This window comes from Pagrus major, chromosome 23 (genome assembly GCF_040436345.1).
Source record: "Pagrus major chromosome 23, Pma_NU_1.0".
NCBI classification, from domain to species: domain Eukaryota; kingdom Metazoa; phylum Chordata; class Actinopteri; order Spariformes; family Sparidae; genus Pagrus; species Pagrus major.
Genome location: NC_133237.1, coordinates 19,642,262 through 19,665,396, shown reverse-complemented (window position 1 = coordinate 19,665,396; position 23,135 = coordinate 19,642,262). Strand labels below are relative to the sequence as shown.

Sequence of the window (23,135 nt, the reverse complement as noted above, 5' to 3'; positions counted from 1 at the left end):
CTCCACCCCGGCGACAGCGGCATTATGTTTTCAGATTGTCCGTCTGTACATACATCCTATTCTTGTGAATATAGTGAAGATATCTCAGAAACACCTTGAGGGAATTTCTTGAAATTTGGACTCACTTGGACTCAGGGATGAATTGCTTAGATGTCGGTGGTCAAAGGTCAAAGGTGAAGTTCACTGTGACCTCACAAAACGTGTTTTTGGCCATGACAGAAGAATTCATAAGCTAAATGTAACAAAATTATACTGTGTCACTGTCTCCACTTATTTGGTGTTGTTACGTACTTACTTTGAAATCTCAGGATTAAAGATTAAATGGTGATGAGTATTATTAGTTTGTGTGAGCCTTGACAGTGAGAACAAGACAGAACCATGAATAATGAAATGATGAAATGCCGGAAATACCAAAGAGTTAACCCGTCTTGCTTAGTTTGTTAAAATATTCTGGCTCCTTTTTAATAACTTCTGAAGGCTTACTGGAGTCTGCTGGTTTGTTTATTTGTATATATGTTTATTTATTTCTGTACTTGGTGATTATTTTTGTCTTTATTCTTTCTTATTTGGCCCACAGAGTTTGATTTCTGGGCAAAAAATGATCATTATCCAGCTACTTTATTTCACTTCTTTTCACTTCTTATTTTCTTTTTCTACATATTTCATGATATACACAGTCCAAACCAACATTAAAATACACCTTAAATGTTAAATGAATTACTAATATTGATCCAATAATAGAATAAACTACATACATAATATAATTCAATGCTTTCAAACGGACCGTTGTACTGGTGCAAATTCTCAACTTTAACTTAAAAACTGCAATTACAGTATTGCTAATTTTAGGTTAGTTAAAGGAAATCTGAATACTTTTTTCACTACTGACGAGTGTAATGATGTACCATACATCATATATGTATAAATCAGATGTATTATAAGATACTAAACAAGACTAAATGCACAGAGACCTGCTACCACTCCCCATTTGCACCAAATCCAGCTCGTACTTTTCCATTCACATTCTCCATTTCACAGCACAGACAGATAAAGTATACGTTGATAATTTTGGAACCAGCTACGGTATTTATACATATTTGGGATGTTATTTATAGAAACCTTCCTCTCCTTCATCCGTCTTCCCTCTGCCCGGCTTTTCAGCTCCTGCGGTATTAAAGATACGCCGCGGTAAATGAAGTCATCCCTAATCCCGTATGTGCTGTACGGCCCCTCTGACGAAGACTCATCAAGGTGAAAATGCTGTGTGATTTGTTGGATATTATTAGCATGGTAATAGGGTCTTAGAAGACACGGAATGAGCGGGAGCGGCACACGCTGTGCATCCAGGTGTGTGATATTTAGCAGCAGCAGTCGCCTCAGGAAAAGGTCTGTCAGACGAGCGAACACACACTGTAATGAACGACCGGCCAGTTCCCTGGAGAATGTGAATAATATGAATAAGAATAACACACATGTACAGTAGTTTATGAGCACACATTCAGAGGTTTAAACAAACACACACATTCCCAAACACACACACGCACACACTCCCCCTGCCCTCTAAACCTGTCACCGAAGGCAAAGGTGCTCTGCACATGCACCTACACATGTGGACACACACACACACTCACACTCACACACCCACACGTCGAATAAGCTCCATCCCCGCCTGAAGACACAACAAGAAACATCTAATTCTGAGTCACTCTGAGCCTGACTCACACACACACACTCACACACACACACACACACACACACACACACACTCACACACACACACACACACACTCACACTCACACTCACACTCACTCACACACACACACACACACACACACACACACACACACACACACACAGAGCAGCTTTTTCCCTCAGGAGCTCTTCCTTCACCAATGCCCTTTAACTTGGTTACTGGGACAAACTGGATCTCTAATTCATCATATAGTGCATAATCATACTTAGTCAATACATTACACACACAAACAACTGCCTTCATTCACCCACAGACCCTCAACCTCCTCCTCCTCCCTCCCTCCCTCCCTCCCTCAGCTCCTCCCTCAGCTCCTCCCTCAGTTCCTTCCACTCGTCCTCCTTCCTTTGCAAACGACTCTCCGAGTGTGGTGCAGGTGAGCCTGAGCCTGAGGAGGTGATAGCTGTGTGCTTCCTCCACGTGTGTGGATCTTGTGTGGGTCTTGGCATCGCATGATTATGGATGAAAACATACACATGCTCACGGAGACGCCCGGGCACGGTTCACCTCAGGTTAACTCGTCTCCTCGCTGCTAATTAGAGATGAGAATCTGAAGGCTGATGAGTCAAAGTATGAAGGGAAGTGTAGCTCAGTCCTGCTGCTGCACATGTGATGGAGATAGGCCAAACAACTGATGATGTCATCTGCCAAAATGTATTAAGAAAGATTAGGAAAATAAGATAAATGCTCAGCAAGGAAATACAATTTACTATGAATTATCATGAGTTCTGTGCAAAAGAGAGAATATTATCTCTCTTGGTGATGAGGGGGCACCCAGATTTGAGCTGGGGTCCGCAGATCAAAGAAATACATTGTTAGAGCCGATAAATACAAACGAGGGGAGCCCCCCACATATGGAGTCACAGCTATGATTGTATATAACGTGTACCATCAACAGAGGGGGTACGAAGAGTTTAATCTGCAGTGAAGTGTTCCAACTCTGAGCTATAAACACATGACAGTAATGATATAAGATCATATGAGGTGATGGTAAGGTGGCAGGATGCAAAGCTCTCATAATCTTAGTCTTTGTGAGTCTTTGGGCAACAAAGTGAATCTAAAAGTCATGTGAAAAAGTGGAAGCAGGGATCAAACATGCGCCAACATGCAGGATGTATAGAATAAAGCCTCTGTACGAGGTTTAAAGCTTCAAGTTTAAATGCTTTTGAGATCACCCATTGTTTGCTATGACATTCTGCAAAGCTAGGTCACATGTGTTCAGAGTGCTGTTTGTGTTGGCTATAAAGAAAGGGGGCACCCAGAGTCGAACTGGGGACCTGTTGATCTGCAGTTAAACGCTCTACCACTGAGCTATACCCCCTTGTTTATAAAGCCTGCTATCTTTGTCATTTTGGGTGGATGAAACATCTGATACATCTTTCTTCAGCTGACTTCAACCATCAAACAGTGGGAGAGGGACACTGTAAATCACACTCTTACCTAGGCCAGTTTGGAGTAGAGTGAAAACATGTCATGTTAGGTTTCAGGTGATTGGATGAAATATAGAGTGCTTCCACTGGAGCGCCTGGTAAATCAAACTCTTACTGAAGCCGGTCGAGAAAGAAAGCCAGAAAACCATCTGAGAAGTCGTTCTTTGTACACTGTTGGAAAAAGGACAAAGAATACTTCAAAAAGTGTATCATGGGGTAACTTCAACCCATCATCAAGTTTTTTGATGTTCTTACAATGAAATTATTCTCCAGTTTGACATTGTTGTTCAAACACTTATGTCTCTTATGGTTGACAAACCTAAACCACAGCAGTTAGTAATTCCTGATGGGTGGAAATTGGCAAGATTGAGTGACATCCTGCAGCCACCTGCCCCTCGAGGTCCATTAGAGGGGGCATTGAGGGGGCATTGAAACCTGTTGATCTGCAGTCAAATGCTATACCACTGAGCTATACCCGCACCCATCTGACTTCTTAGCTCTGTTGAATGCTGAATTTTGCCCACAAACCCTCACAAGTAACTTGACGGGCCAGATGGATTGTTACACAGAACCATCTGGGAACTCATCCTTTGGAAACTGATCAGAAAAGGACAAAAAAATACTTGGCAGATATTTGGAGGAAAAATCTGTCTATCATGGGCTAACTTCAACCGATCAGACCAACAGTTGGAGAAAGCTACCAGCAGAGCCCGTTGATCAATCAAAATCTTAGCAAAGCCAGTTGGGAGAATAGAGAAAAGCCTTCAATGCTATTCTTTCAAATAGACTCTGCTATCCGCTAATCTAAGGTGACCTCTTGGAAAGCTGCCCCTGCTTTTTTTTAATGAACAGTTGCTTCTGTATTATGAAGTTAAAGCTCCAACTTTGCTAGCTTCTCACATAGTGGAAGCTTGTCCTTTGTTTGCTACAACACATGCTCAGAATAAAGCTTGTAACAGAATATGTCAATTAGAGGGGGCGCCTAGAGTTGAACTTGTAACCTGGCGATTTGCAGTCATACACTCTCCTGCTGAGCTACACCCCCTCACACATAGGATCCACTCTTTTGTCATCTTAGCTCTGTTGAATGCTGAATTTCACCCACAGTCCCCCAAATGAGTAAGCTGACGTGCCAGAAGGTTCATTACACAGAACCATCAGGGAAGTCGTCCTTTGAAAACTGGAAAAGGACAAAAAAATCAGAACAACAGTATGAGAGCGCTTCCAGCGGAGCCCATTAGTAAATCAAACTCTTACCCAAGGCACTCGGGAGAAGAGTTGAGAAGAGGCTTCAGTGTTGTTGTTCGCTCTCCTTTCAACTGAGAAATACTCTTGTTATGATAAAACTGATGGTATAGCAGCATCTAAGGAAGCTGTTATTGTAGCTTGTAAGCCTTTCACTTGCTACAGCATTCAGCAAAGCCAGGTAACATATGCTCAGAGGACTGTTTGTATTGGGTATAAACAAAGGGGGCACCCAGAGTCGAACTGGGGACCTGTTGATCTGCAGTCAAACGCTCTACCACTGAGCTATACCCCCGTTTCATGTTAGCTCTGTTGAATGCTGGATCTCACCTACAGACCCTCCAGATGGTTTGTTACAGAGAACAATCTTGGAAGTCGTACTTTCGAAACAGTTTGGAAAAGGACACAAAATACTTGGCAGGTGAATGGATGAAACATTTGTCTACTTCATCTGTCAAGGACCAACCAATCAGTCAACAAGTGCTGCCAGAAGAGCCTGTTTGAAGAAGAGTGAAAACGTCTTTTCTATTGAGAAATGCATTCAGCGCTGTTCTTGCTCTTTTTTCAATGGAATATACTCTCCAGTTCGGATATAAGTGATGCTATAGCAGCATCTGTGCTGACGTCTTGAGGAGCCGCTATTGTTGTCTAGAAACAGTCACTTATCTCGCTGGTCGATAAATCTTAAACCAATACTGTAGCTGCTAGCAGGACACTGATTGGTTTTTCAAAGTCGCCCTTTGAAAAAAGTTTGGAAAAGGATGAAAAAAGCTTGGCATCAGATCAACAGCGGGAGACTGCGATACCAGCGGAGCTCGTTGACTAATGAAACTCTTCCCGAAGCCAGCTGAGAGAAGAGTGATATGATCTTTTCAATAATTTCTCCGCTGTTCTGAGATAACAGACGCTACAGGAGCACGTAAGCTAAACCTTTGAGGATGCACCAGCGTTTGTCATAGCTGACAGTTGTTCCTAATCAGACACAGACTGGTTGAATGTGTCTAACAGTCTAAAGCCTGTTGGTTTGTACAATCAACTGCCTCATAAGGTAGATTAGAGGGGGCACCCAGAGTTGAACTGGGGACCTGTTGATCTGCAGTCAAACGCTCTACCACTGAGCTATACCCCCTCATGTAGAGCTCTTATTATGTTTGTCATCTGTTACCTCTCGTTTTTCACACACACGCACACACTCAAATAAAACAGTTACTGAGTCAAGGAGGAATCACCATCCCTCGCAAGCACAGCAGTGTGTTTGATAGTGAACGTGTCCTTGTGGATGCTATAGTCACCCCCTGTTAATTAATTAGCTCTATGCTAATTACAGCCAAAAATCAGCATGGGACTAATATCCCCAAGGACTTTTAAGGGCAAAACAAGGTGTTTAAACACTTGAGTGTATGAGATAGGAATACATGAACTGAATTTGTTTATTAATTATTATTTGTGACGATGGGAGTACAAGGATGGGCTTGTAAAAATGTCCTGCAGCATATTTTCTAGGGGAGCTGGATTTATTAGACTTATTACCGAAGGCCTGAGTCAACAGATAAAAGTGTCGGGTGTTTCTCTCCGCTGTGTGTTCATAGATTCTCAGCTGGGGGATATCCATAAGCCGCATGATTGGTCGGTCGGTTTGTTCATTAGTGGCAACGCTATTTATAGCGTGCACTGTTTATGGTATGCTATATTTAGACTCTTTATCTATCCAACCAGCGATCCATGTGTCTAGTCATATATCGTCCTCTATATTATCGAGACATCACGGGATCAAGACAATGTGTCATAGCTCAGTGGTAGACTGCAGTCTGGATGCCCCCCGTGAAAACTGTTCATTGGTCTTGTTTTGCAGTTTATTTCATGCTAGTGATGTTTTATTCTCAGCAGGAATCTGAGCCCTGACATTAAGATTGAGAACCGCTGGCATACAACACAGAACATTATGTAACATCAGGTGTCAAACAGTTTACTAGTGAGTCCTGAGAGTCCACAGGTTTCCGCTCCAGCCAGACACCAAACACTAGACACCACACACAACACTGCAGGTAACTGCACTAATACATTCCTCCTCTCTAGTCAGTGGCTGCGATTACAGGGTGCTAAATACAATGATCGGAAACATAATGTTTAAGCCGCGGTGAGCACTTTGCATCAATATTGATCGGCTGAAGTGGTTTTGTATCGAAGCAACAGTCTGAGCAGATACTTCGGCAATGAGACAGAAAAACGTCTTTAATGGTCTATAAAAGTTTCACACAGAATTAATATTACTGACTCATTTTCTTCAGGCTCATTACATTTAAGAGCACTTTTGAAATGATGTGTGACTAAAAGCAGCTTCAGGTAAAGGAGACTTAAAGGAACACTGCAATCTTTTTTACTTACCAGAATTATTGTTATTCTTAGAATGCCAATTAACTTGAAGTATCAATGATTACAAAAGACTAATTGTTTGATACTTTGTTTTTATTTGTTCCACTTAAAAAGGGACACTACAGTAGGGTTGCTAAATTAATGATGTTAACCTAGCATTCAAACCTGCCTACTACTGCCTGACTGCTTGATGAGTTTATTTGTATCCCAAGTTTTCCCTGAAATAATCCTTCTGTATTTTATGCATTTATTTGAGACGCCACTAACATATAGTAGCCATACTTTCAAATGTTTTTTCAAGAATTTCAGCAAAATCTTCCACACCCCCTGATCATAAATGGCATGAAATGACGAATACAAAGTCACCTATAGGCTGACTTGAGCTGAAGGAACATTATTAGCTCATATTATCCACCCTTCAGTTTTAATCAAGTTGTTTTGTGTCGCTCAGTGAACGAACCTGCCGACCTGCCGTGCTCTCTCACTGACTCTGCTGCGTCTGCTCGCGCTTTGGTTTTGGATGAACTGAAACTAAAATATTCACATATTCAAATATCACTGTGCAGACAAGAGAGACAGTGGAGGCAGCCAGAGCTGAACAGAAGAACTCCTGACCTGCTGTCAAATACTCGGCCAATGACTTATAACAGTGGAGTTGATGAGACTAAATGGTATCCAAACATTCATTCCAGCGGATTCCAAACCAAACACAAGAAAAGCCTCTCGCTTTCTGGTCGCTCTCTCCATGTTGGGCAGTGGGCCGATATGATATGTGTCTTTGTCTGACTTCATAAACAACTCGAATGTAATATCTTGAAACAGCTCTTTAGTTAGTTAATTCAGAGGGTTGTTTGTGAACTTGAATGATGCTCAACACTCATTCTCTGGGGGTTAGCTTGAACAAAAAGCTGATTTGTTTCCTTTGTACAGTTTATCCCAAACTGTCTCTGAGAAAGCTGCTCCTGTGACTCTGTGTATGAAATATGCAGACAGGGTCAAGAGGTTCGGCTAGTGTTTGACTAAACATTAAAACCGGTAGGACGTGTGACCCCTTTCAGAACCGTGTACTTCTTCTGCACCACGTTAGCTACTAGAGGTGCACATCAAGAATCACTTTGCTCATTGAGGTATTTTGGTTGTATTTATAAAGTTTTACTAGTTGAAGTCTTGAGGAAAGTTTACTGTCAGGAAGCTGCCACTCAAGCAAAACTTTCTGGTGGAAAATTCCTGACTTCACTTGTTGATGAGGACGAATATACTGTGTTGTCATATTTAAAGATGCGCTATGTACCCGAACCTTTCCATGAAATCCCCATTTTCGGATGACACTGTCGCCTCAGGCTTAATGCACATTAATAGCATCCCGTCAGGCTACAACCGCAAATAGAGAAACAGCTGTAATGGCTCGAGTGGAACCAATGACAAGAAGACGTCTGACGAATCTGTCACTCAAGCCTCCGCTTGGATGTTTACATGGAGGATAAACTGTCAAATGAGCCAAATTAGTTTGGTTTATGCAGACAGGCTGAAGGATTATGGGAGTTAAGCAACCCCAATCTCCGCAATCCATCTATGAGCAGCATGTTTTATGACATATTTGCTGCTAAGATGCGCTTTTGAATCACATTTTTCAGGCAGAAGATTTACAAGACGCCTGTGATGATAAGTGGGTTCAAATGTCGAGCAGTTCAACTGTTGTTCTTGTGCTGTGGAGGAGTGTGTGAAATGAAAGGCCGAGGTCTCCATGCTGCATTATATGACATGAACCCTGATGGTGTCAAACAGCACTTTATAAGTATGTTTTTATATATATTCTTTATGTAATCTAAGTGATGGATCATGCCTTTGTGCACTCATTTTGTTTCATGTAGTCCGGGTGTATAAACGATGAGTTTTATAGATGGAAGCTCAGATTTACAGACTAAATTTGTACTCACTGAAAGTGTTTTTTGTGTTTTTTTATTAATGGGACATTATCCTCAGAGAGCATAATATACCAGTTAGCTCCAGTGTTGGGGTTTTCACTATAAAGTAACATGTTAGAGCACTCAGATTACTTTTCTGCTGTAACGAGTAACATCACACGTTATTAGTTAATCCATTATTTAGTTACATCTTCAAATGAGTAGGACTGGGTATTGAACTTCAAACATTTTATGACACCAACCAAATTGCCTCAGTTCTATCGAGTATGGAAAAATGTCTCGTCATTCGATATCAAATTTCAATGCCCAAGGAGTTAATCTTATCAGCGTCAGTGAGCCAATAAGCATGCAGCATGCTTGTTGTGCCAAGATCTAATAGTGCTGGTGATTGGCTGTCTCGAGGCATGGAAACATCGCTTTTTACTGGAAGTTGCAGGCAGTTGTACAATTATGTTGCACTTCACAAACACAAAAGCAAAATTTCTTTCCTAAGATTTAACAATTTCATCATTTTTGTCTCCAAAATCTTGTAATTGTTTGAGAACCATCTTCTTCTTCCAGCTGTGAGCAACCCTCTCCATTTCCTTTGTACATTGCCCTTTGAGAGAATACTATTCATTAACAGCACACTCAAAAATTAATCCATTTAGTTTGCATAATGTCTCATTTTCTAAGTCATTTTGTCACTTTTTCAAACAACATATTATAAACCCCCCTGAATGAGACTGTAGTATGGATTTGGGAGACATTAGGGAGGTGGTTTGGCTGTGAATCCAACAAGCATCTGCTGCTGAAAACTCTTCAAGTCAGTGTTATAAAATACTGTCAATTTTGGCTTTAGTTTTGCTCTATCAGCATTCATCCAGAGGGGGTACCTGGCATTGAATTGGGGACCTTTTGATCTGCAGTCAAATGCTCTACGACTGAGCTACACCACCTTGTGCTCGTAACAAACAGTGACAGAAACAGAGAGTTGTTCCTCTTTACGTCAGCAAGAAGAGAAAGCAATAAATCATCTCTCCCCGTGTGCTGGCTGAGTCTGCAAAGATGAGCTCGACATAAACACGCAAATAAAAAAGTGACTTACAAAGCGATTTAGTGAGTATTAATCACAAGTCAGAGTTTGAACACGGGGGTACCCACAGCTGAACTGGGGACTTTTTTACTCTGCTGTCACTCAAAGCCGCATAGGGAAATACTCTGATTAACTGTGAAAAGCTGCCATCAGTCCTCCTCTAACTGTGAGTGTGTGTGCTCGCAAGACCAAAACAACTTTGGTTTTCCACAGGTTCTCTGTGATGGTTTTGACTAAACATCATCATCATATCTTGTGCAGTTTTCTATGAAAATCAACACGACTTAAGAAAGTGCTCCATAAAACCCCTCACATCAAAAGGAGACGAGGATGTCAAATTATTCATGGTTATTACCAAGATGACACGTCCCCCCCTCCCAAAAAACTAAAGCATTCCCCCACTTATCAACTTCACATTTAGGGGGAAAAATGGGGAAATTACCATAGCTGTACATTAAAGAAAAACATTTAACAGAAGCTCCGGACTTTGAGCGACATGATGTGAATTTTAAAGAGGATTTGTGCCCCCTTTGATTTCTCAGCACATGATCTGTGAAATTTGGAGATAGCTGTTGGTCCGCTCAGAAGACACAGATAAGAAAAGAAGCTAAGATAGCGTGCAGTGCTAATTTGAGCAACCAGCGCTGGTGAGTGGATTTGGACAATATCAAACGAACATCTCTTATTGTTCGCTGCGTTGCATGATTATGACTCTATACATGCGAGGGCATTAGGGAGCGAGCAGAGTGATGGAGTGAGAAGGGCATGCAGAGGCTGAAAGTGATGGGGAGGATTATGACCAAGTGTCCATATTTCTGCGAGCAGAAACTGCAGTATATATGTGGTGGACATAAAATGTTCAGTGGCCAGGGTCAGTGATTATTTGGATGTTTCCCAACTTTTATCTCGGAGAGTTCACACTGTCCTTTTAATGACTTGGCTGAAAACTTTCTTGATGAGCCAGTGTTATTAGATTTTTCATTGCCCTTCTTTTAGAGACCCAAATCCACTGGCATCCATAACAGGCAGCATGTTGGGCATCAATTATTTGTTATACTTTGACACATTGGACTTGGAGTGAAACTCATTGCCAGCAGTCCAAACCACACTGTAAGAATAACCCGACTGATACTGTGGCTTTAGGCAAAAGGCTGAAAATTAAGTAAAAAAAAAGCCAGTATCAAGATATTATCTAATCTTTTACATAAACAGTTGATTCTGTTGATTTAATTTATACTTAAGAGTTGTGACCGAGATTTGTTCTTAGGATTTTATAATTGAAGAAGAGTCACTATGCAAACATGCCACACCAGGCTGATGGTTGGCAGTCTGCCAATGTCGGGTTGTTGGTGAGCGTCTGTACTAGTAGTTTCTGCAGTCTGCCCCACACAGTTGGCAACAGCCAGCCCTTGTTGGTGGCTTTTTGGCTGATAGGCGCCTTGTTTCTGACAGAGATTTTACTGTGTAGTCACACCACAAAAGAGACAAGAATTAGCTGTTATATGTCCGGTGGTGTCTGGTGTCAATGGGTTGTGTCTGTGTTTTTCTCACTGTTGGTTTGTCAAACAAACAGCCAGCGGCAGATCCGACACAGCAGTGTGTGGGCTGTAGTTTCCCCGGTAAACACACTGACCTCTTCAGTTGTCGTAGCTGTGGTGTCTCTGGGCGAGTTAGCGGACCAGCGGCACGGCCTGTCCACTCTACCTAGCCCAGAGACACTCTGGCAGCAAAGAACTGTTCTGGAGGATCAGTGACCCTGAGAGGAGCAGGAATGCAACAATGCAATGCAAGCAAGAAGGCAACCAATCAGAGGTGGTGTAGGGTGGGTCTTGCAAGAAAGCCAGCCTGCCATCCATAGAAATACATTTGTAATAAGACCAATCTGGTTACAACTTGTATTTACTGTACTTGGAATTAAAAAGACTATTCCCATAAACCCCTTTGCTTCATGCTACAAGGGGTTTCAAAGGGAAAACATGTTAGAAACCTTACCTTAGTATGTGCTGATCGAACAACTCCTTCTTTTTAATCTCAGCGATGCTTTTATCAGCAGTTTGTTTCCACTAAAATCTTGTTCTACAAACAAAGCCGAGCTCACTTACTTTGAAATGAAAAGAAAGTGCTTCAGGTTATTTATTTAGGTTGTCCTGGTCTCAAGGGCTCCATGTAGCACCTTCAAATCCGTCATCTAAGATGCACTTTAACGGTGTTATAAAAGCACAAAGGCCACTACCCTGACCATTTTCTAAAAGCCCCGCTGTCTTGTGCTCCTCTCCTGTGGCCAGAGGTCTCACAAAGTCAATGAGTTGAGTATCTTTCACCAAAACCATGTTCTTCCCGTCTCACCCTATCACTGTCAGACTTCCCCTCCCCACTGCCCTCCGAGGGGTATTAAAAACCCACCACCTCCTCCTCATCCTCATCAGCACCACCCATACAAACACACACCCATCCCAGCCCCCAACCATGACCCAGTTTGGAGGGGGATAAGGGGGTAAGTGAGGACCATTGTGAGTACCACAGGGAGAGAGGCAAGATGCTCTGCCTCCCGCATTCCTCTCCCTTTCAGGAAGAGCTCACACTTGGTTAAGCACACACACTGAAGCTCTTCACCAGAGAGCGGCCGCCGAGATGTGCGTTTTGTTTTGAGTTTTTTGTTTGTCGGGATGCCGTTGTTGATTTTAGGTCAGGGCTGTTTGATGTCAGCGCAGGTTAAGGGGTATGTAAAGGAAGCTAAGTGAGACGAGGAGGCAGAGACAGAGATGAGGGGCCTCAGGTTGAGAGACAAAGGACACAGTACCTGGCATCTGGGAGAGAAGGAGTAGAGTGAGTATGCTGCTTCATCACTTTACTTTGCTGCTTGTTTCTTGTCTTCATGCGCTTGTTTTTTTTTTTTGTATTTCTTGATTTGAAAGTGACTTTAAGTGATGATGAAGTGATGATAAAGTCTTTCATTTGTTGACCTCTAAAAACAGTATTTTCATGATGTGTTTCTCGCTGTGAAGCTGCATAAAAAGGCACAGATGCACACAGAGAGGCTGCTCCTGCCTCAGAGATTCATCCTGTAACATATGGTACCGGTTTGCCATTGCGTTTCTTCCCTTCGGACACTGTTAATGAGGGAATTTTTAGTTTCCCACGAATACAGTGGGAGAAAATGCTCCTTCAAAGCCCGCCTCCCCCCTGCAAAAGGAAGAAGAATAGCTCATTCATCCATCTCCGCAAAGACTTCCCCGTCTCAAGATTCTCTCACAGGCCGAAGTTTAAGTTTGGTTTGACCACGCAAAAGAAAAGAATGTTGAGTTTCTATTTTTGTCCATTTTCTGATTTGAATTCCTTTATGTCTTTTCGCTACACGTTTTAGGAGCCAGAGGCCCAATTGGGGTGTACTGTCTACTCAACCCTTTGGAATTTATAGTTTATTTGTGTTTCATGGCCGCATGCATTGATCACTCTGCAAGTAAGTTTCATGTCTGTGTTTGTGCGTCTGTGTAAATACCCGGCACATACAATCTGGTAGAGATTAGTCTATGAAATGGATCTGATGTACAGCTCTGATAACCTTCTGTGTGGGTGAACTTGATGCAAAGTCACTCTTGGCATGCTCGTTTTTTAATCACGTCAGGGAGTCTTTTGAACAAAGTTGCAGCTCAGACAGAAAAAAAGACAAAGAAGACAACCAGAAAGTGTCGAGGAGAAATCCATTTTTAGCTCCGCTGGATTTTTTTTGGTGACTTGAATATCTCTGAGTGCCTAACAAAGGAGCTTATCCGGCGCCTTCAGAGTAGAGGAGAACCACAATATGAGAAAACCCCTCTGCTTTTTTAAGCGGTCTTCCACACAGCGCTGTTTGAGTAGTTATCTCTGCTCATATCGTGAATTCACGGGTGGATTCTGGTGACCTTTTATGACAAGAATTTGTTGGTTTGATGTTGGGTCTGCTAACTCCACAGCAGTCACGGTTTAACCCACATCTGACGGTCCAGGGGGTTATCATGGACAGATGTCTGGCCGGCTACTGTGTGGGCAGATTAGTTTGGTCTGTGCAGTGTGTGTGGGACAAGGTGGAGGCTCAGAGGGGCATCAGTGAAGCCTGAGGATGCTGCTGGCAGAACAGAGGGAGAGGGCACTGTGGCAATGACCCTCGAATAAGGACAGTCAGAGGAACATCAGCTCCAGCAGAACACGCTCAGAGGTCCCAGTCATTCCTCTCATAGCGCTCTGATGCTTCACTCCGATTGTTGTTGAAAGAATGTGTCTGGCTTTATTATGAATTCAACAGAATGTATTTTATTATTTGATGGCTTTGCTTTAAAAGAAGCTGTTGACTATAGAGCTCATTGTGCCAGAAACTCCATCTCATCCCAATTAATTATTGGCTGCATTGTCCAATTTTCACAATAAAGGTGTTTATTTTTAAATCTTTCTACACGCTGCCGCACTTCATTGTCCGCCGTGAGGACGGCTTCAAACTCTGTTTTCTGACAGGCTTTAGTCTTTTAGTTTTTGTTGAGGATTTCTGTTGATGTAAAATGTACAAAATGTGGCATCCTCAGACAAGAAGTGCACGTAGCCTTTCCCCATTTTTCTTGCCACCTTCTCTTCCCGACTTTGCCTCGCTGTTAAATGCAAAATTCTGTTAACAAATCATATAAACCTCTCTGACTAGAGACAGTTTGAGTTAACAAGTGCGAGGTTGATCCAGAAGCAACATTATTATTTTTTTCCTGAATTAAATCTGACATCTTGCCACTTTTGCAGAGAAAAACAATAATGATAATAATAAATAATAGTTTCTAATATTTATAAGTGGTGCGGACATAAAAGCTCGGATGAAAAAACATTTTTTAAACCATCTTCGACATTTGAAATTTAAGGCAATGTAACACAGAGATCATTGTGGTCAGAGAAAATAATTACGATATGGATACTTAATATTACGTTAATTCAACTGGAACTACTGATGGAGAGCAAAACATTTGTTCTCATTTGTGAGTTAATCTGTCTTGTTGTAAGTTATTTTTTTCAGAACATTTTTAATTTAATTTTTAAGCATTTTTTTGAAAAAGTGATTGGGACAAACCTGACATGTCCCCAGTTTAAATGGTTGCACTAATAAACTCAAGTTAGTCTCTTATTCGACATTCATTCCTTTGCATGGCGAGAAAGCTCGTAGCAGCACTGGAGCAAAACAGTTTTTAAAACTTGGCCTCTAGGCACAACTGCATATGGCAAACAGACAGACACAAAGTATGACAAAACAAATCATAGCAAAGCAATTCATAAACCAGACACTCTAATTCCTGTTTCCATTACATACCACCATCCATCTACATATCACTCTGCAGCAGAGTTGCATGATGTTGCTCACCCGAAATTGCTGCAAAAATAAACATTGGCACACAGAGTTTTGAAATCTTCCTAATTAAAATTCATGAATCTGGAAATTAAATAAGAATGAGAATAAGTTTAATACTACTGCACTCAATTTGGATAGACGTACTGGTTGCCTGTTTTTTATTATTGAATGCTGAAGGGCTTAATATAACATTCAGAGATCATATAAGTGGATGCTCTGTGCCGTCATGATGATGGAGGGAATGTTTTTCCAAGTGAGAGACTCTACTCTTGCATGATTTCGGCTTTTCCTGCAAGTCATTAAAAGTTGCACAGAAGCAGAGAAGCAATCATAATCACATAAAAGTGTTGAGTCAAAGGTGGAGGCATCAGATCGGCAGGATCAGAGAGGCAGTAAATCAATCTTGGCTGAAAAAGCACTGACAGTTTCTGCCTTAAGATCTTTTACAATCACTCTAAAAGCAGTAAGAGAGAAATCCAACTGATAATTAGCATGATGATGAAGCAGACTGAGGAACTGTTTACAACGAGCCTGTCATGACATTCAAACTCTGCAGGGGAAAAAGTACATCTGTGCTGTGAGCTGACTGATGGAGAGCGGCTGCTGCATCTGTACGGATGTTTGCCTGTGAATGAGTTCTGCGTGAGAGACAAAATAAAACTACTCTGAAATGTTACTACTTTTACGTGAGTGTACATGTGAGTGGATTGCCTCTGGATGAACTTTAATGAAGCGGAGCATCGGCTTGATTGAAGTTCATCCAGAGGCTCGTGAAGCTGCCTTACATACACTCATTACTACCATTTACATTATGTTCATTATCCAAACTGCCCTCGGCCGCGTGTGTTTATTAATATGAAGGATGCTTTGTGGTGGTGTGGCTGTCTGTGTGTTTATGCATGGATCTGCATATATGGAAGACAAGCTAGAATATAGAATATGTAGACAAATCGTTTAGAGGCAGAGAGAGAAGACGCTGACAGAGAATTTAAATCCTCAACTCACCTTTATTAGTAATGCAGTTTATTAACAGTCAGAGACTCAAAGATTCATTCAGGATCAGGATGGAGATCTCTGACCTCTGACCTCTGTTCGGTTCCTTTAGCCTTAGCATGTGCAAAATTGTAGTTGGCCCTCACATGTCTATATTTTTAATTTCATTTACATAAAAATCCTCAGCCCGCCTACACAGTGGGCCAATATAGACAATTTTAACACATCCTCGAGAGCAGGTTTGCCCAAAGGCCTGGCGCACCATAAGGTTAAATTTGGCCTACCAGATGTTTGTTGTGAAAAAAATAAAGAAATAATCATGTTTAAGCTGTTTTATTGTTTGTGAGGTGAAAAGGGTTCTTTAAATATGTAAGATCCCTAATTATAAATGGTTTTTCATAATCTGAGCACACCGAAATGACACTGAGAAATTGGGATCCTTGTATTATTTTGCATCTAACAAAACAAAACACATAGCACATCATTGAGTTTCAATTTTTGAATCAAAGTCACAAATCGTGATGCATCTAAAAGCTTTCAATCTTGAATTTTGAAAGAAACATCAATGAAACAGGTGACATTAACACAACACAAAAATAAAAAAGAATGCAGGAATTATCATAAAACTGTTTATTTTACTCCCAATAGCTAGTTGTTTTATATTAACGCATGCCAGACGTTTGACGTATCCCAAATGAGATTACAAGACACCACTAAACATAAAACATTTTTATATATATTTACATGTTTTCCTGTGTAAAATTTCAAATATAAGGGTCATTATATAGCACAAGAAAGAAAAGATGTCCTACAACGTACGTCTGGGCGATGTGTCTATATAACAATACTGCAGTATTGTAGGGTTGTGTGACAAAAAGTAATATATGTTGATTTTTCTACAAAATATTAAGACGTTGAGATTTTTGATAAGTTATCATCAGTAATGTGGATGTAATGACTAAGTGAGTAGAGGCAAGTATTAGAAGTAAAACCTCTTAAAGATACTGTAGTTAAAGACGACACTTTACACACTGCCATATCACCATATCCCAAATCTAAAAACAATATATAACCTGCATGTTTAAATACACCACTCGACCTGGCTCACCTGTTATGTACCTTCGCCTGTTGCTGCACAGAACTCCCCTCGATGATGCATGCAGTTACACAATTACAGCCCTCCTCGTCCACCTGCAGTGGTCCCCTGCACGTGTCGGGGGTTTGTCCCGTCGTGGGCTCGTTCCCCTGGTGTCCCTCCCGCGCTCGAAGCCCTCCAGCTGGAGCGCTGCGTCCACATGATGAGTCACTCCTGAGCACCTCAACTAACCCCAGTGCAGACGTTGTTGTGGCTCAACTCTGGATGCTTTTTTGAGGCTGTTGCACGTGTGTGTGTGTGTTTGTGTGTGTGTGTGCGTGAGTGTGTGTGTGTGTGTGTGTACTACATCTGGATGTGAGTCTCTGTGGATCGCCAAGGGATGAAAGCCAGTGACTGAGGGGATCCCTCCAGTGACGCTAACTGTAATTGTGTGTGTCTGTTTGAATCGGCCCGTGAGGTCGTCGTGGGGAGAGTTCACCCCTGTGGAACTGATCTGGTTGACCTTTGACCTTGTACTGTTCTGGTAGTGTTAGGAGCCTTGTCATGGGCTCAGACGTATCAAAGAGGCTCATAGTTCAATGATTACACAGTTGTGACCTTTTGGGCTGTTTTCTATAGATCCATTGATCCTGACAGTGATTCCCTTTCAAACCTCATTAACAAGATTAAACTGAAGGGAGTTTTGTGTGCTTTTCTGCCTCAAAAACCAAAGTATGGTGTGTTTTTTGACATTTTCACGTGCGACATGATTTCCACCAATTTGCTGTTCATCGTTTTAAATCAGAGTAGCAGACAGAGAGCCTGCCTGCTGTGTCTGTGCGCTGCTATTCGGGAGGCTGACTCACCCCAGTAACTTAATGCACGGAGTCAGCTTCTTACCCCTAACTGCCCCACTAGCTCCTGCAGACATAAATTGGATGAGAAAGCAAAATGCCAGGTTATATGTAGCTGAGGTAGCAGAGGAGTATTAAGCCCGGGCAGCCAGGGGCTGGAGCGGGGCTGGAGCGGGGCTGGAGCGTCTCTCCTGGTCAGGTGGGAGTGTGACAGTTCCTGGTGCACAAACTACCGAGGAACTCGACGAGGTAAATACAATCCTTCATCAAAGGACACACTGAAGAGTGTCTTGTGTCTTGTGTCTTGTAAACGTACGAGGACTGTTTTCACCTAAAATAGAGTCCCTGTTACATAACACTGAAATATTATCCTTTTGAAAACTGTTTGGCAGGTTTTACTGAAACAACATTAAGAAATTAAAAACACCTCTGACCCATCGGTTGGTCAGCCGTTACAAGTTCGAACATTATACAAACCCACAGAGCCTCTAAACTCTGATGTAGATCCCAGGTTTTTGTGAATTTAGAGGAAATGTATAAAAAAATCATACAATACAAAAAGAAAGTTGCCTAAAACAGTGACTTTAAGCATTTTAATTACCTGTAAATTTCTGATTTTATTAAGTAAGTTCAATGTTAAGTGTCACATTAATTGCAAAGTTTTTCTCTCATATTGAGTCAATGTGAATTAATTTAAATAACTGAGTTATTATGAGTTAGTTTATACACATTCACTCAACATGATAGAGTAACTTTGCATTGAATGTGAATTAGATGCAAAAATTACAGTATATGAGTTTAAAATACTTTAATTACCGTCTAACATTTCACTCAGTGTCAACATCAAGGGCTGGAGCACAAAGACAAAACAGCAGAAAACTACGGTCGAGTCCATTTTAATTTCTAGCCCTAAATCACAACAAAAATGATCTCATGACACTTTAAAATGGAGCAGGTCTTGACTATACTCTTTAATCAATTAATTTACAGAGGCCTAACTCCCCATTAGCAGGCACTTGGCAACAACAGCGAGAAACCTCGGAGCAAACCCAGACTCCTTGTGGGCGGCCATCTGCCTATATATGATGAGAAGTTAAGATAAGATATACATTTTGCCTCGTCAGAGTAGAGAGTGCACACAAACATAAATCTCTGACTGACAATCTCTGACTTGTAGTATATTTTTTTCTATATTTAGTGAATTAAACATAATTCTAAAAAAACATATAATTAATAAAAGCTTATTTCTTTATTTCTTCTAGATCAAGACAAATATTCCCTACCGATGAAATACTGTAAACCAGACAAAACAAAATGAAATAAAAAACTGAAAACTCTCAAGTCTCAAGTCATTTACTCTCTGTTGAGTCACGGTGCAAGCCAAAACAGTGATTAAAGACTCGAGTCCACATCTGGGCCAGTTAATTTGATATGAAAAATGTCTGCATGTCTAAACAACAATAAATCCCTGAAATTACCCAAAAGTTGCCATTATAATAGAAAATGCGATGCTGAAAAGACAAACAGTAGACAGAAAAAAATGTAAAAAAACAGAATAATAATGTAATAATGATCCGTTTGTATCCACAAAACATGAAACAGCAGAGTAGGTTTATCATTATATTAAATCAAAGCAGTTCAACCTTTGCAGCCGGATGTTTGTCTGTGTCTAAATCTGGATTTTTTTCACTAAAGGATAACAGTTCAGCACAGTAAGAGTTATGTAAAAAAAAAAAAATGCAATGATGCAATGCAGGAAAAGTCAGACAGAGCTCGACCATGGAAGGACACGGCGATGACTCCGCGCGCTTGTGGCAAACTCCGGCCATTTGCTGCTTACTCATACATGTCGGTCACAGACGCTCACAGTTAGCTCTCTCACATGGACTTCCTCCGCCGCTTCGTCTGACTGCAGGATTGGCCTCTTACTGTATGTGCGACCAGAGGATTCCTGACATCTACCTCCTGTGTCCCAGGCGTGTCCTTATATGGTCAGAATGATCAATATGACACATGTTTCTTCGCGAGCCGTCTTCAAAACATTCCCGCCCTCTCTGCTCCCACTGGAGACACAAAGCAGAGGGGCTGCCGGGGAGCTCCTGCTCGCAAAAATTCTCCCTCCCGCTGCAGCTCCATAAGCTCATAACCTGCTGGGTAAGGATATCGCCCTGGAAGCCCTTTAAACCCCAAACTAAGCTAGCATTCATGGCTGGATTTTCCTCTCAGTCTAGCTGACAATAAGCCATGCGCTGTTGCGGCTTCATGAGGGGGAAAGTTCTGTGGAGGTGTCATACTCATCCCCCAAAGCTGCCCTGAGGGACAGCAGTGTTTGGGTTCAGCTCCACTGCCTGAGATAATGTGGGTCTGCTGTCTGACTCCCCGCTCCAACGGTTTGTGCCCGGCCACCTGCTGATTCTGCTGGTTTGGATGGAGTGCCTGGAGCCTAGACCTAACCTACATAGGCAACATGTCCCTCTTCCTAAACTGAGCTCAAATTCAGTGCTGCTCAATGCCATTCACCTCTCAGCCAGAACAAACCAGTCAAGTTAATACAATCCTGAAAACTGCACCTCACACAGAAGAAGGCTCACTAAGAGGATTTATTTCTTCAAAAAGAGATAGGGCTGTTAAATAAAGTGTGTGTGCATTTGATGATAGCAAATTCCCTATTTGGATTATTTTTGCCTCCTTCTCAGTGCTGCATGATGGTATTTTTTAATACCGATATCCTCTTTCCACCCTGTTCGGTCCTCTAATTCCTTAAAAAGCCCGAACTTGACAGCAGCCTCACTGTGGCACTAAGCTCTGAATTCAGTGTGTGTGTATTTGTGCTGCGAGAAGCAACAGATCACATTAAGGATATATTGATTGCCCGAGCTCAGAGAGGAACACTTATTTTAATTAAAGTAATTATTATGTCACTGCTTTTCACATCGTGCCACTGAACTTGCAGAACTAATGCTGCTCCCACCAGGATAAAAGTATTACTAGAAAAATCTGCTTTGATCACATTTGGGAATTTGCATTTATCTTCCTTTTTCTCCTTCTTGTCTTCCTCTCCAGAGTCTGTGAACAGCTGAGAGAGGGACACTGTCTGCCCCACTGTCCAGCGACACAATGAGCTGGAGCTTCCTCACGCGGCTGCTGGAGGAGATCCACAACCACTCCACCTTCGTGGGGAAGCTGTGGCTCACCGTGCTCATCGTCTTCCGCATCGTTCTCACTGCCGTTGGGGGAGAGTCCATCTACTACGACGAACAGAGCAAGTTTGTCTGCAACTCGGGCCAGCCGGGCTGCGAGAATGTCTGCTACGACGCCTTCGCCCCTCTATCTCACGTCCGCTTCTGGGTCTTCCAGATTATCTTGGTGGCGATGCCTTCTCTCATGTACATGGGCTATGCTGTCAACAAGATCGCACGATTAGACGAAGCCAAAGGAGGAACTGGTGCTACAGCCGTCAGAACAGGAGGAGGGGGCTACACGCACAGGAAGCCCAGGAAAATCTGCTTCGGAGCTCGGCAGCACCGGGGCATCGAGGAGACCGAGGAGGACCAGGAGGACGATCCTATGATCTATGAGGTGCCAGAGATTGAGCCCCCTAAAAGGCCGCGGGATCCACTGCAACCCACACCCAGACCCAAAGTCCGGCATGATGGGCGCAAGCGTATCCAGGATGAGGGGCTGATGCGGGTCTACGTCTTGCAGCTGGTGACTCGTACAGTGTTAGAAGCCGGCTTCCTCGCAGGCCAGTATTTGCTGTATGGGTTCCGTGTGATGCCTGTGTTCGTGTGCTCGGGGAAGCCTTGTCCCCACAGCGTTGACTGCTTTGTGTCAAGGCCGACAGAGAAGACCATCTTCCTGCGCATCATGTACGGCGTCACTGTCCTTTGCCTCACACTCAACATTTGGGAAATGCTCCATTTGGGGATCGGTTCTATCTGTGACATTCTTCGCCGTCGGCGCTGCCCACCTCAGGAGGATGAGTACCAGTTGGGCTTGCTCGGCACCAATGGGGGTGTTGAGGGTTCGGTGGGGGGGGCAGGCCCTGAGGCAGGTTCTGAGGGAGGGGTGGGTGGAGATGGTACTGCTGATTACGTGGGGTACCCCTTCTCATGGAATACCCCATCAGCTCCGCCGGGCTACAACATTGTGGTAAAGCCAGAGCAGATGCCCTACACGGACCTGAGCAACGCTAAGATGGCATGCAAGCAGAACCGGGCAAACATTGCCCAGGAGGAGCAGCAGCAATTTGGCAGCAATGAGGATAACTTCCCCACTGGAGGGGAGGCCCGTGTGGCTTTGAACAAAGACATGATCCAGCAGGCTCATGAGCAGCTGGAGGCGGCCATCCAGGCCTACAGCCAGCAGCACCGGGCAGAGGTGCAGCTCGGGGACAACCAGGACGACAAGCCCCAGAGTAACATCATCCAGGCCCAACCGCAGCCACAGCCTCAGCCTCAGCCTCAGAAAGAGCGCAAGCATAGATTCAAGCACGGGAAGGGAGGCAGCAGTGGAGGAGGCAGCAGCAGCAACAGCAGCAGCAGCAAATCAGGAGAGGGCAAGCCCTCAGTATGGATTTAACCCTGAAAACAGACATGTAACGAAACCATGTATATATTAGAGATTGGGTGACGAGCTGTTGCAATCTTCCTTGGATATTTAAACACCACTGTGCCTTAAAGAATCCTGCAAGCTGGAGAAGATGTGTGTTTGTGTGCAGAGATGTGTCAAAAAACAACGAGAAAAAAAACGTGATGTTGCAGCTGACAATGTGTTTTGTCTGGGCTATCACTGTCTAACTTGAAACATCAACACAAACTGTAATAGGCTACAGTCTGTCGTTTACATGTCTCCTTGAGTCCTGAAGCAGATTATTGACCTCTGATGTCTTCCCGTTCATCCTCTCTTAGGGATTTGAACCTTAGAAGAATGATAATTAGCTCTGTTGCAAAATCTGATCTGATCCTAGATTTGGCTTAGCTCATTCTCTGGCCACTCCTCCGCAAAGTCTCCATTAGTACATTGGCATCCTAGACATCAAAATGAGGTATCATC

The 23,135-nt window shown here is 42.7% G+C and overlaps 1 protein-coding gene and 3 non-coding genes across 5 annotated transcripts; 1 reads left to right on the top strand and 3 right to left on the bottom strand.

The window, feature by feature from the left end:
• Window positions 1-3,000: 3,000 nt before the first annotated feature.
• On the bottom strand, window positions 3,001-3,072 carry trnac-gca (transfer RNA cysteine (anticodon GCA)). The gene has a single exon. It is a non-coding gene; the product is annotated as a tRNA-Cys (tRNA).
• Window positions 3,073-4,649: 1,577 nt separating this feature from the next.
• trnac-gca (transfer RNA cysteine (anticodon GCA)) lies at window positions 4,650-4,721 on the bottom strand. The gene has a single exon. It is a non-coding gene; the product is annotated as a tRNA-Cys (tRNA).
• Window positions 4,722-5,483: 762 nt separating this feature from the next.
• On the bottom strand, window positions 5,484-5,555 carry trnac-gca (transfer RNA cysteine (anticodon GCA)). Its single transcript has one exon. It is a non-coding gene; the product is annotated as a tRNA-Cys (tRNA).
• A 15,642-nt stretch (window positions 5,556-21,197) lies between these two features.
• On the top strand, window positions 21,198-22,661 carry gjc1 (gap junction protein gamma 1). 2 transcript variants are annotated; one of them, XM_073494601.1, is made up of 4 exons: window positions 21,198-21,536; window positions 21,573-22,041; window positions 22,123-22,454; window positions 22,542-22,661. In XM_073494601.1, the coding sequence occupies exons 1-4, from the start codon at window positions 21,198-21,200 to the stop codon at window positions 22,659-22,661; spliced, it is 1,260 nt and encodes a 419-aa protein (XP_073350702.1). The 2 variants fall into 2 exon arrangements, with proteins under 2 accessions (XP_073350702.1, XP_073350701.1); XM_073494600.1 differs by having other exon boundaries at window positions 21,198-22,661.
• The last annotated feature ends 474 nt before the right edge of the window (window positions 22,662-23,135 follow it).